Below are 12534 nucleotides of genomic sequence, written 5' to 3'. Positions count from 1 at the left end.
AGAGAATGAGTTGTCTTTTTATTGATCTACTAATTATGTGTCACTAGATTAAGTATCTTCGAGTTCACACACTACATCTTAGTCTGTACCATTTTAAACTGCGACTTCATTTCTGCGATTCAAACGCGAACGGAAATTTGCCTATCAACATGGCCATAAATCTGCCGATCGATGGGTGAGTATTAACGATCGGTCGAATGAATGGAATGAATCATCACTGGGCTCAATAACTCAACGCCTGCACCACTCGGCCAGTGGTTTTGCACAAGTGAGCCAGATCGGGCTTATATAATTATATGGATACATTCAAAAGTGCATGTGCATATGAATGAGTGAATAAATTACTCCGTACTGAGGGCCCGAAGATAAGGTACACGGTGCTGAGATCTGCGAAGGCAACTGGATTATGGATTCGTCTATTTTTCACACTTTAACTACTACCATGACGAAGTACGATATATGTTTGCCTTGCCCATAAAAATAATAAAAAAAATCTAGAGAAATAGACATCCTAAATGCACTACTCTATATATATTTTCTATGACGCTTTCATTATGTCGGGTGTAAGATCTGAAACCCCGAGATCCGCTTTGCTGTTCGATTCCGTCGCCGTGTCAGGTGTCAATCCGCAGCGCAGACTTCTCGCAGACTCGAGAGCCCAACTGCACAGGTGAATGAAATCGGCGGCGGGCAAACAATAAGCAAATGAGCTGTGAGCAAAGGTGGCAATATTTATATTTATGGAGATGCAAGATGCAAGATGCAAGTTGTAAGTCGCGAATAATCGACCTCCGTGTGTGGCACAGAGTGCGTGCACAGTAAAAAATGTATGGGCGATGAACTGATATACAAGATGGGTGCAAATACAATGAAAGTCAATGGCAGGAATAGGCAATCGACCTAATTTACTATGCATTTTCGTTCAGTGTATGCCAAGCAAGCAGATCAAAATTTGCGCCACGGTTTTCAGAAGTGCGCAATTGCAAACTCGAGCTGTCGAGCGTCAAGCTCTCTTGCCAGTCCAACTGTCTGCCCCTCTGGCACCTTGACCCCTCCGCCGTCCCCCTCGGGGGCTCTTGGGCCCCTTTGACCCCCCTTGCCACCTGTCCAACTGTCCCACTGACTGGCTGAATAATGCTGAATGCCGAATGAATGCTCTTGTGGCTGCGTTGGCTGCGACGTTGCTCCGACTTATGCGACTGAAGCTGGCGTTGGAGTGTTTGGCGTCTGAAGGTCTACTTGGCAGCGGCTTTGGAGTGTGTTGGCGTTACGTTGGCCCCCGCATGTACCGCACACCCCTTCCCCTTTCCTTGGCATTTCCATTTTTCCCTGCCCGCTGAAATGAAATACGAGTGCAAACAAACCGCACAAAAGCAACAAAACACAAGGGTAAGCTGAAGGGAAAGATCGAAGCTGGTATACTCTGCAATAAAATGAATTTGCAAGGCGATACTTTATCACTGAGTTGAGTAGAGAAACAGTTGCTATCTCCAGCTCCTTAAATGGCCAGATGACCTTGATTCATGCGGCATCGCTGGCACCCCGTTGCTGTTAACACCAGTGAACAGAGAACAATGTTTATAGCTCGAGCACCTACCATAAATGGGGTCTTTCCCCGCTTTCGTGACTCCTCTGGAAATTGAAATGCCCCCCTTTGCGTGTGACAAAGTTCGTGATCGACCCATTGGACCCTATATAGGGCATGGGTATTTCGTAGGGGGTATCGCAATGTGCAATTGTGTGAAGAAACAAACGGCGGCTGCTCGACTCAAGTTTTGAGCCCGGCTCGCGGCGCATTTTGAAGAATAATGGCCAAGGCACATGTGTGCCAGAACACAACTTGGCTCACGATATATTGACACTTGGCGCATATGGCATGCAGAATATACGATATCTATGAAAAATGCATTATGCAGCTGTAGTTGGGGCCTTAAGCGGCGCATTTGCATAGGCGCAAGCTAATTAATTCAATTAAGAGGCGAGTCAAAGCAAATCTCCGCCGGGGCGGTTTCACTTGCACTGCTCGATTCTACGGGTCCAGGAATGATTGAGTACTGGCGGAAGTTGTTCTCGTGTTGACAACGACAGCGCGCTTATCGCCACGACGATTGACTGGATTCAGATTGACTCTGATCGATGCGATCGGCAGGCAGGTACAGCTGCAGCCCCAGAACACAGATGCAGATGCAGATTCGGACTCGGACTCGGATTCGGATTCTGGCGGAGATCCAAGCCACTCACCAAGCACGACTCACTGCCGCTGCTCGGACATGAGTTTATGGCCAATCTGCTCGTCTATAAATTTGCAATCAACTTTTATCAGCCAGCGTCCAGAACGTGCCTCCGCTAACGTTTCTATTCACACGCTGCCGGGCCGCGCGAAACGGGATTGTGCCAGTCCCAGTGCCAGTGCCAATCTATCTCAAGTTGTACTTGGACAAAAACTATTGGGATTACCCTGAGATAGAAATTCATGGCACCAAATCAAATGAAGTTCGTAGAGCCAAGCTAATTGCAAACTTAGAACAAAGGAATCTGCTTGTGCACAAGTAGCATCCACTTAATATTCTATTAAATTAATTTAGCATATTCCTTTTTTTGCCAGTGTATGCCCCACTCTGCTGCAGTCAATATTTTGTTGGTGTGACTTTGAGCGGTGATAGATTGGCCCACATTCGTCGCGTTGCAGTTGCTCTTGCAGATCATGCTGCTGCCTTTGCTGGTTTCCCTTGGCCAGTCGAAAATGCAGGTTCCCCGATGCAGTTGCAGTTGCATCATCCACATCATCCGCATCATTCGCATCATCATCATCGTCGTCATCGTCGTCGTCGTCGCCAGCCTGGTAATCTAACCAAATTACTGTGCTGTTCACAAACACGTTCTCTAAACGGTTTCATAATAACAACGCGCTCCTCAAAAGAATTTCCAAAGCGGCCTTTCTTCTCGGCTTTCTTCCAGCTTCCTCTTCTCATGGATTACATATCTCGGTGTATATCTATATACGCCTGCTTTCGGTGTGTTGGTCTAATGCAAATTGCAGTAATAATTGGCCCATTATGCCACAGAACACAAGCGCGCGAGACGGCGAGATGGAACAGGACGGGGAATGTGCAGTAGGTCGCCTCATCCCATCTGCCACGCCCACCCCGGGCCCCCTACGCCCCCTTTCGCACAACAGAAGGAAGCGGCGAAAACCATTTAATGCTGTGCTTTCATACTTAAAAGTTGGCATTAGATGCGCTTACACCAAACCAAATATGGTTATGAAATGGGCAAAGCGAGCGGAGAAGGGGTTAATGTGCCTTAACCCCGGAGGCGGAGGAAGAAGCAGGAGCCCCGGGAGTAGATTGCATTGATTATTGCGCTCATTAATTAGCCGACATCGCAAATTAATGCCTAATCAAATTTTATTGAATTATAAACCAGTCGGTCGGTAGTCGAAATGCCAAAATGCAGAGCAGAATGCGCGGCGGGCCCAAGCCAAGGGAGGCAAGGTAACTCCGCTCTCGTCGTTGTTGGTAATTAATGTGCAGCAAAGCGGCCAACAGGCATTAAAATTAATTTGATTTTGTCAAAGGCAACAACATGGGAAGCGCAGCTTACGAGGTCTCAGTCTCAGTCTCAGTCGTAGTCTCTGTCCCAGTCCCTCCAAGCAAGCTGACAAGTGTCCGCCGTCTAGGTGCGCTACACAGTGAGAAATTGCGCACAACTATGGTGGTAAATACAAGAGTTGCTTAGGTTTGGAAAATAACAACAACCGCAATTTGCAGTGTATACCCGCATCACAGGGTGCAGCCATAAATGGTAGACTCTCCGAATGCCCTACCAGCAAAGCTTTCCTAGATTGATATCACATCGTTCGATGCCATCAACTAATGATCCCAAATAGCAGCTGAGGGTGTGTGGGGTGTGAGGAGACTCCTCCTTCCCTTCTCTAATACGATAGAATCCACATGGGCACCCTGCAGGGTACCAAGCTGAGAGCCAGCCCAACTCTAGAACCTGGCCAACAGATCGTTGCTATTTTAATTAACTGCCCGGTCCGTGCATTAAAATTGTTTTGACTTTGTTAAATGCTTGCAAATCGCAAAGCGACATGAAAATTTACGCGCCAGGCAAAGCAGCGACTAGCAGACGGAGATGGAGATGCCATTGCTTAAAGACGAATAGGAATCGGGAGTCGGGAATCGGGATCCTAAGGAACTGAAAGAAGCGGTAGCCTGAAATCGATACTGCGAACATATACTAACTTTAGTCGCAGCATTCGATGCGGACATTTGCCATTTACCATATGCTATTTTCTGGCTGCTACTTCTGGCGAGATGTTCTTCCACCACCCAGCTGACCGAGGCAAAATACCGCAATCAGGCAAATGGCCAAGTGGATGATGCACTGCCTCATGACCAGTTACAATCCATCCCCGGTCCGTCCTCAGGCCAGCCCATCCCATTCTCAATGCCATCCCCTTTCCATCCGGACACAGAGGAAAAAATCTACAGACTTCGAACACATTCGCGAAATTCATTTTAATAATATGTCTAGCTAGTCATGCAATTAATTAAAGCTCTTTCGTTTGTTAGAAAATCAGTTATTTATTTCAACACAGAATTTTTGGCCATTTATTATTTGGATATATATTCTCTGAACTCTAAACGATATTTTTCCAGTGCATTACCATTGTTCTTCACCACCCAAAGAACGCGAAAATGTTTGCCAATGTAATTAAAAATACATTTGCGGTAAAGAGCAGTGAGAAGCGAGCGTAGGCCGATCGACCAGAAGGAAGTCGAGGCTGGAATACTGGGATGCTGGACACGGAAAGCCCCATCTGTAATCGGCGATCAGTGCAAATTGTCGTGAATTAGTCGGCCACTCAAATCTATGGCATTAGCCTCGAAGTCGGAACGCGAGTCACATTAAAGCGCCGCCGCCCGTTTTTGAGGTCCCGATCGGGAAAGACCAAAACGGGAGAGAGCGAAAAGTAGTACCACACATCACACATACGCCGTGTATGACGGCGAAGACTGAGGAGCCATACGCGTGAAATGTCAAAAGCTAAAAATGCCATTTGCTGTGCTCCAATCACTCGTTGGCCTTTCGGCGTTGTGCACTGGAAAAAAATGAGGCACCTACGCTCCTAACTGAAGTTCCCGCTTATCAGTGTAAGCAGCATTTAATAGCATAATAAAAACAAATATTGGATCCTATGGCAATTTGAATAATTTAATTGAGCGTTCTTAACGAGGTATCGCTTATGAATGCGGTGTTTAAATGTGATCATTAAGATAATCTAAAAAACGAGTTTGATGGCTTGTCAGGCCTTAACTCTGCAAGTGTAAATTAGATTGAATGGCTGATAACAATTTTTTTCTGAGTACTGTAGAAATATTTTTTGTTTAGTAGACGTCCAAGAAAAGGCGACGACAAGAGGGGTTCCCAGGCAAAGTGCCCATGATTCGCTCATTGTTGTCATTGTCCGCAGTCTCACACGCAGTCAGAAAAAAGGAAAAACAAATACAAGTCTTGTCTGCACATGCAGATTGGCCAAGAGCGATAGCGATAGCCTTTTATTTGCCTTTCGTCTGTTTTTGGTTTTTGGTTTTGGCTCAGAGTTTTCCGACTTGCCGAATGGAGTTGTTGCTGTGCCTTGGCGATGGTGCCCAATATGTTTGCCAGATGAACAATTTCCTTTTCGACGCGAAACGACCAGACCGAGCCACCTGACTAGGACCGATTCGCGAGGTCCGAGAGGCTGTGGCTTTTCCCTGGCCCACGCTCGCTGCTCCATGGGTCCGTCCACCATTTTCGGTTCGTTTGCGGGCCTCGATGAAAAATTTGCAAATTGGAATTATTTATTTATTGATGCATGTTTGATGTGACGCTCTTGTGGAGGCTCCCAGCCGCAGGCCCCCTTCTCGCGCACTCACTCTCATGTAACGAATCGCTTTTTTAGCTGCGGGCCACAAATGAAATCTGCAAACACAACCCATGCAAGGTACGGGGTAAAAAACAGAGGGTCGGCGCACATGTGTGAGAAATTGCTGTTTGTTTTATGCAAATGATCATCGCATTGCAGCTGGATTCGCTCTGCTGGTCGCAATTCCAAATTTTCGGCTGCAATTAAAAACCGAAAGTGTGAAGGAAGTGTAGCCTTTTTTGCAGACCAGCATAATGAACCGGTTGAAAGATATTTGGTAAGAAATCTGCTGGCGTAGGGAAAAGGCCATTAATTCACTTTCTCCAGTCATTTTGGAAGGGTTCCCTACTTATTTTACCAAGAATTTTAGTTCGATTGCCAATTTATATTTCAGATGAACACATAAAATTTAGACACTCAATAGATATTTGAATTATCGAAACAATTTGAGCTGGGGCGGATCAGATACCGGAAGCGGGTTCTACATCATCCCACTGTCAATGTCACGCACCTCTACTTGCTCCATGCCGGGAATAGCCTTGACCATTTCATTCATCTCCTCGGCAGTGGGACCTTCATTGCTGGCAGAAGCGCTCATACCGCCACCAGCGCCCATTCCGCCGAATCCACCTCCCATTCCTCCCATACCTCCCATCCCTCCCATGCTTCCCATACCACCCATTCCTCCCATGCCACCCAATCCACTTAAGGCTGCCAGCTCCTCTAAGCCACCCATGTTCATGTCCAGTCCATCATCCATTCCGCCGCCAGCTCCTGCCAACTTGGACAAAAGATCATCGTTGCGGGAGTCAGTGATAACCACCTCGGTGGTGCTCAGAAGAGAGGCCACTCCAGCTGCATCCGTGATGGCGGTTCGCAGCACCTTCGTGGGATCAATAATGCCCTTCTCGACCAGTTGACAGTATTCATCGCTCATGGCATCGTAGCCGTAGTCTCCCGAGCCATTCAACACCTTGGCCACTACCATTGGGCCATCCACTCCGGCGTTTTGGGCGATGGTCTGGCAAGGCATTCTCAGGGCATTGCAGACGATTTCGACGCCCTTCTGGAGATCTTCACTCTCCATTTTGAGTTCCTGGAGGTAGGGAATGCAGCGCAAGAAGGCCGTACCGCCACCTGGGACAATTCCCTCTTCGATGGCCGCTCGAGTGGCATTCAAAGCGTCCACCACACGGTCCTTTTTCTCATTCACCTCCACTTCACTGCCCCCACCAATGTGCAGCACTGCCACGCCCTTTGTGAGGGCGGAGAGGCGTTGGCGCAGCCGATCCCGCTGCTCCGGCTTGATTTGCTTTTCCGCCAGTTCATCTTGAATTTGCTGGATGCGCATTTCCAAAAGTCCTGTCTTGGGCTTGCCCTGCAGGAGCATGGTGCTGTCCTTGCTAATCACAGCCTCGCCAACCTGACCCAGATCCCCCAGCTTAGCCTCCTCAATTTTGGAGTAGTTGATGTCATCACCGAAAATAGTTGCTCCCGTGGCAGCGGATATATCGCCTATAAGTTCCTTGCGGTGGTGTCCATAGCTGGGCGACTTGACGGCGCACACCTGGAGGCCCAACCTGAGCTTGTTCAGGACCAAAGCATTTAGGGCTTCACCGCTGATGTCCTCGGCTATGATGATTAGGGGACGACGCTGCCTCATGGACTGCTCCAGACCTTTAACTATTTGCGAGAGTCCAGTGATCTTCTTCAGGGATATCATTACAAAGGCGTTGGCAAATTCCACCTTGGACCCCTTGGCGCTGTTTACGAAGAAGGGCGAAACATAGCCGTTGTCGAAGCGCAGGCCCTGGATAATATTTAGCTCGTCCTTCAGGCGCTTGCCATCCTTTACAGTAATAGTTCCTCTTGAACCCACTTTATCGGTGGCCTCACCAATGAGTCGCCCAATTTCAGAATCTCCGTTCGCGGAGAGGGTGGCTACTTGTTGGATCTCCTCACGCGTTTCCACGGCCTTGGACATTTCCTTCAGCTTGTCCTTAATGACGTCAACAGCTAACATGACACCCCGGCGAATCTCCACGGGATTAGCCCCCATGGTGATCTGATTGAATCCTTCCTTGGCAATCGCTCGAGCCAAAACAGTTGCTGTGGTGGTGCCGTCACCCGCCGACTCGTTCGTATTATCGGCCACATCCTGGACCAACTTGGCGCCCAGATTCATGTGCTGGTCCTTCAGGGCAATCGAGCGCGCGACAGTGAAGCCGTCCTTGGTGATCTTCGGCGAGGTCCAGGGTCGCTCCACGATCACACTGCGACCCTTGGGCCCCATGGTCACAGCAACGGCATCCGCCAGAACATCAACGCCGCGGATCATCAGTGCCCGCACTCCAGTGCCAAAGCGCACGTCCTTCGAGTACATCCGCGCGAAACAGCGACTAGAGGTAATCGCCTTGGGCACACACGACTGAAACATGTTGCACTTAATGTTGAAACTATAATAAAAAAAAACTTCCAAAACTTTTGGTTCTAATATTTTTTCGTTCGATCTCAGATACGAAGTGAGTGCAACTAATATGTAGGTTGTTGACTCGATACTGACGTACTGGGCTTTGGATCAGGGCCTACTCCATATTCAAAGCCAAATTCGGATTCTATTATCTTTTCGCCAATATAAGCTTCTCGTTTTATGTAACATGTGCAAGCCATTCTTTTCAATTTATATTGCTTTTCCTTGAGCACTTTTTTCAGATTTCGCAACATTCATTTGTCTGGCGCCTGCCCGTCTGCGATCTGCGGCTCTGAAATCTTCGACAACAGAAGCCGTGCCTTCTGTTTGCCGGAATAAATTAGCGTGCAGCTAATAAGCCCCGACGTTCTGGGTGGAGTCTGCCCATTTGCAGTTCTATTCGCCTCCATGGGCTGAGGCTGACCCACAAACAAGACCAGCGTGTGCAGATTTCCCAGAACTGCGGTGCGACTGTTCTGCACCGGAGGATGGATGCATTCTCCTCGGCTGACCGTTCCCATTTCGAAGGCAGCTGTCAAAAATTGTGTGCTGCCTACTGCAAACCAAAGAAATTCACACATTTTGCTGCAAGCCAAACGGCAAATGGAAATGGAAATGGGGAGTTTGAGGCGGAGATGGAAATGGAGATGGGATGAAAATGTTGGGTGCACAGCGCGCAAGAAGGCATTACTTTCGCACGATGAATTGCAATTAAGAATGAATGTTTAGGTTTCCATCTAAGTCCAATGCCAAATCCAATGATTTATATGAGCAACTATCGACTACCAATCGTTTGCATTGTATACGTATAAAGTAATGTCACATTTAATTCAGTAGCTACAACTTTTTTCTGTGTGTCGCAGACGGGGATTGGAACTGGGGACGGAATCGGGATCCGTTTCCTGGCCGCTTGACGCGTTGATTGCCATGTGCAAGCGGTAGCACAGTAGCCGGGTTTTGTGTCAAAAGCCCGTCACCGATTTGAAGGGGAAGGGCGGAGGAGCTGATTGATGAGGCATTTGCATGTTCGACGACTCTTCTACCTCTCGCAACCTTTCTCTCCATCTGCGCAAGCTCTGCGACATGTGAAAGTGTCCATGGTGGGAAGACCACCTGGTGGGCTGTGCGAAATGGGAACTACAAGCGATCTGCAGGGTCTCTTGTTGGCTACAAATTACTTTCGCTGGATAGCGAATAAGCCTCGATCTATGATTAATTGCAGGCCATCTTCGGGGATTCTCCAATTCATTTCAGTATTTTTGGTGGGCCGAAATTAACCCACTGACCGATGGTCGATGATTTCCTATTGGTTTTGCCAGATTTTTGCCGGGTCTGTCATTACCCGCGGATGGATCCGTGGATCGAGCAGATGAAGTCGTTCGGGTAGTTGTGGAGCAGACAGCAAAGAAAGTTTTAATGAGAAACGGGTAGACTGCAGACGGTAGACTGGCAGTTCAATCTGAGCATTTGCGTAAGTACCAAGCAGACAAAATTCCTGGATCTGGGATCTGGGGCAGCCAAGTGCAGATTGAGCTGCTCTATCGATGAACTGCACTAAAATAAATAATTTGGTGGTCGTCAAAGCAAATTATCAGCTTCAACAATTTTAAATGGCCAATAATTTTGCTCTTGAATTACAGTAATTAACGGGCCATATAAAATGTGTTCATGTTTTAATCCTGGCCATACGCTAGCTGTTAGTGCATATTTCTGAGTGTAATGAGGCAGCTACAGCTTAGCCTCAATTTAGCCTTTGCCCCACCAGTTTTTTTTTTTTTTTTTTTGACCCAACTGTGGCAAACTCTGCGTCGCGGAAAGGCTGCCTCTCATATTGTCACGTACCGGGCGGTGTCAAGAGTGCATGAAAATCGTTTGCCGCATTGACTGTAATTAACTTTTTGACTCGATTTGACTGAGGCTGGGAGCTAGCTGGAGCCCACCAGTTCGACCGGCCACCGTGTCGTATGAGCAACTGGCACCGATCCCAGCCGCTCGAAAATCGCAGAGCAGGTGCTCCGTAGCTCGATTTCGGTGGCGGTGCAATTTAAATTCCAATACGGTCCAGTGGAGCGGCCCGGGAATGCGTGCGGCGTCCAATTCGATTTCGTTTCAGTTGTGTTTGTTTATCAGTACCCCGAACAATGCACAAACATTCGCTGGCTAATAATTAAAACCATTTTAGCACGCCGCTTAAATGGCATCGCTCATACGCCACGTTAGCCGCGCTGTCCCCCGCGGTAGACTTGCCAAATTGGCTGTCAGTGGGCTTGAAACAACTAAAGCCACACAACGACTTCAACTTAAACTTAGACAACTGCAGCAAGCCAACGAAACGGCAGCCTTTGTGGCAGCAAATTTGCATAACCCGCAATCTGTGTAATCTCCCAGGTTGGTGGCATAAATTAAAAGGAAAATGTCAGACTAAGCCAATGGAAGAAGCCAAGAGGAAGGGTGGGCGGACTCTGACCCAGCTCTCACGGCAAAGGTTGATCCAATTAATTATGCCTACTATTGAACTTTAAACTAAATATCTGTGGCTTATCAATTCAGGATGTTCCCACTTCATCATTAGGCATACAAGAAAAACTAAACAAAACTATGCTTCTTCTCTTCTTCTCTCGGAGATCTCTGCTGCCCATGGCCACAGATCTGCAACCACCCACTCGACCGGCGATTTGTAGTGCCACATCGGTACGAGTGTCGCACGAGTGTGGACAAAACAGTTGACCCGGAGAGTTAGAGTCGTCGGAATGGAGACGGCACTTCACACGGCGCCGTGGCAAAGACAACTTAATGCTTAATACTTATTGTCGCGCCTTAATCTAGATACACTCGGCACTAACAACCAGCAACCTCCTGGAGGGTGGGGGAGCAGTCCAATCCAATCCCAGCCAATCTGCAGCTCGTGCTCGTCCGGCAAACACAAAATTGAGTGGCAAATGTTTTTCTGTGGTTTTTTGTTTCGCCTTTGAACATTTTGTTGTCACGGCTGTCGCCCCTGCTCCGCCAACCACACATGCCAAAAGCCGCTGGCCGGTCTGTCAGTCTTCCTATGACTTCCACTCCCGCTTCCAAAAACCAGAAAAATCCCAATCGCAGTCGGACTGTAAGCATGCAGATGCATGCGCGTCGCGGTGTCAAAACTTTTTTAAACAAAATAATTAAATGTAGAGAAGAGGGAAGCCTCGGCAACAGCGCATAAATAGTTGCCTGCTTGGCACGGCCCCCTTCAAAAAACTCGTCTCAAAAAACCCCTCGATTATCCACAAAAGCTCATGCAAAGAAATCCGCTAGAAAGTCATGTTCGTGTGCTGCAACTTTGAATTGAAGCTGCAGAATCAGCCGAAAAATGTGCCTGCTCCTCATCCCCATATCTGCTCCCCTCATTGGAGCTGAGTGCGTGCTCACTCCACTCACGACAGATATTCAAAAGAGGATTGGGCCTTTAAAAACTCACGAATTGATTTTTAACGTTTTGGTACAACGTACTTACAAATGGTTTTGATTGTCAAATTTAGATTGAATCGTTCACTTTAATTCATATTTATTTTGGAACACTTTTAGCGCACAAACCCCCCATTTCGAGAGTCACGCGACCATCTCCTTCGGGGACTTCTGCCTGCTGCTTGCTGCCTGCTCCCAGCTGCATAATAATTTATGATCGCGTCCAAGATGTGGGTTAATCGTGTTTTGGGCTAGTTTCTTGCCCCAGCTTGTCTCTGCGCGGAGACTGCATCCCCGGCAGACCGCAGCATCTAAATACAATCCCAAGATTGCTGCTGGTTGGCTTTCTGCGCTGTGGCATGTTCTTCACATCCAATTACTGGGTCAGGGACCTGCAAGTCCTGATCTGCGCTCGGCAATTTCCACAACGAGAAACTCCCACTTCAGTACGCCCACCCGCCCGCCTCCCTTCCAGCCATCTAGCCATCGCTAGCCCTCCTTTTCCCGCTCTCTGTCAGTCAGTCAATTGCAAATGGGGCATTTAATCTCGGGGAATGCGTAGCAGGCGTCTCCAGACCTCGCACGATTCCCAAGGCAATTAGCCATGCAAGATGCCTTGTATCCATTGCCAATGACCCCCTATTCAGTGCCATAGCCTTTTAGGAGTTCCATTCTGGCTGTGATGAGCCGCCAAAAAGCAATA

General features: G+C 48.0%; 1 protein-coding gene across 1 annotated transcript; it reads right to left on the bottom strand.

Annotated features, from left to right (window-relative positions):
* Positions 1-5521: 5521 nt before the first annotated feature.
* Positions 5522-8469, bottom strand: LOC6617288 (60 kDa heat shock protein homolog 1, mitochondrial). Its single transcript, XM_002041579.2, has one exon. The coding sequence runs from the start codon at positions 8352-8354 to the stop codon at positions 6399-6401; it is 1956 nt and encodes a 651-aa protein (XP_002041615.1). The 5' UTR covers positions 8355-8469; the 3' UTR covers positions 5522-6398.
* Between the last annotated feature and the right edge of the window lie 4065 nt (positions 8470-12534).

This window comes from Drosophila sechellia, chromosome 2L (genome assembly GCF_004382195.2).
Source record: "Drosophila sechellia strain sech25 chromosome 2L, ASM438219v1, whole genome shotgun sequence".
Taxonomy (NCBI): domain Eukaryota; kingdom Metazoa; phylum Arthropoda; class Insecta; order Diptera; family Drosophilidae; genus Drosophila; species Drosophila sechellia.
Note: the sequence above shows the minus strand (reverse complement) of the source record. Positions and strands in the feature narration are given on the sequence as shown.

Bases quoted from the DNA above. Each gene is read 5' to 3' on its own strand.
- LOC6617288 (XM_002041579.2), bottom strand. From the start codon at position 8,354: ATGTTTCAGTCGTGTGTGCCCAAGGCGATTACCTCTAGTCGCTGTTTC.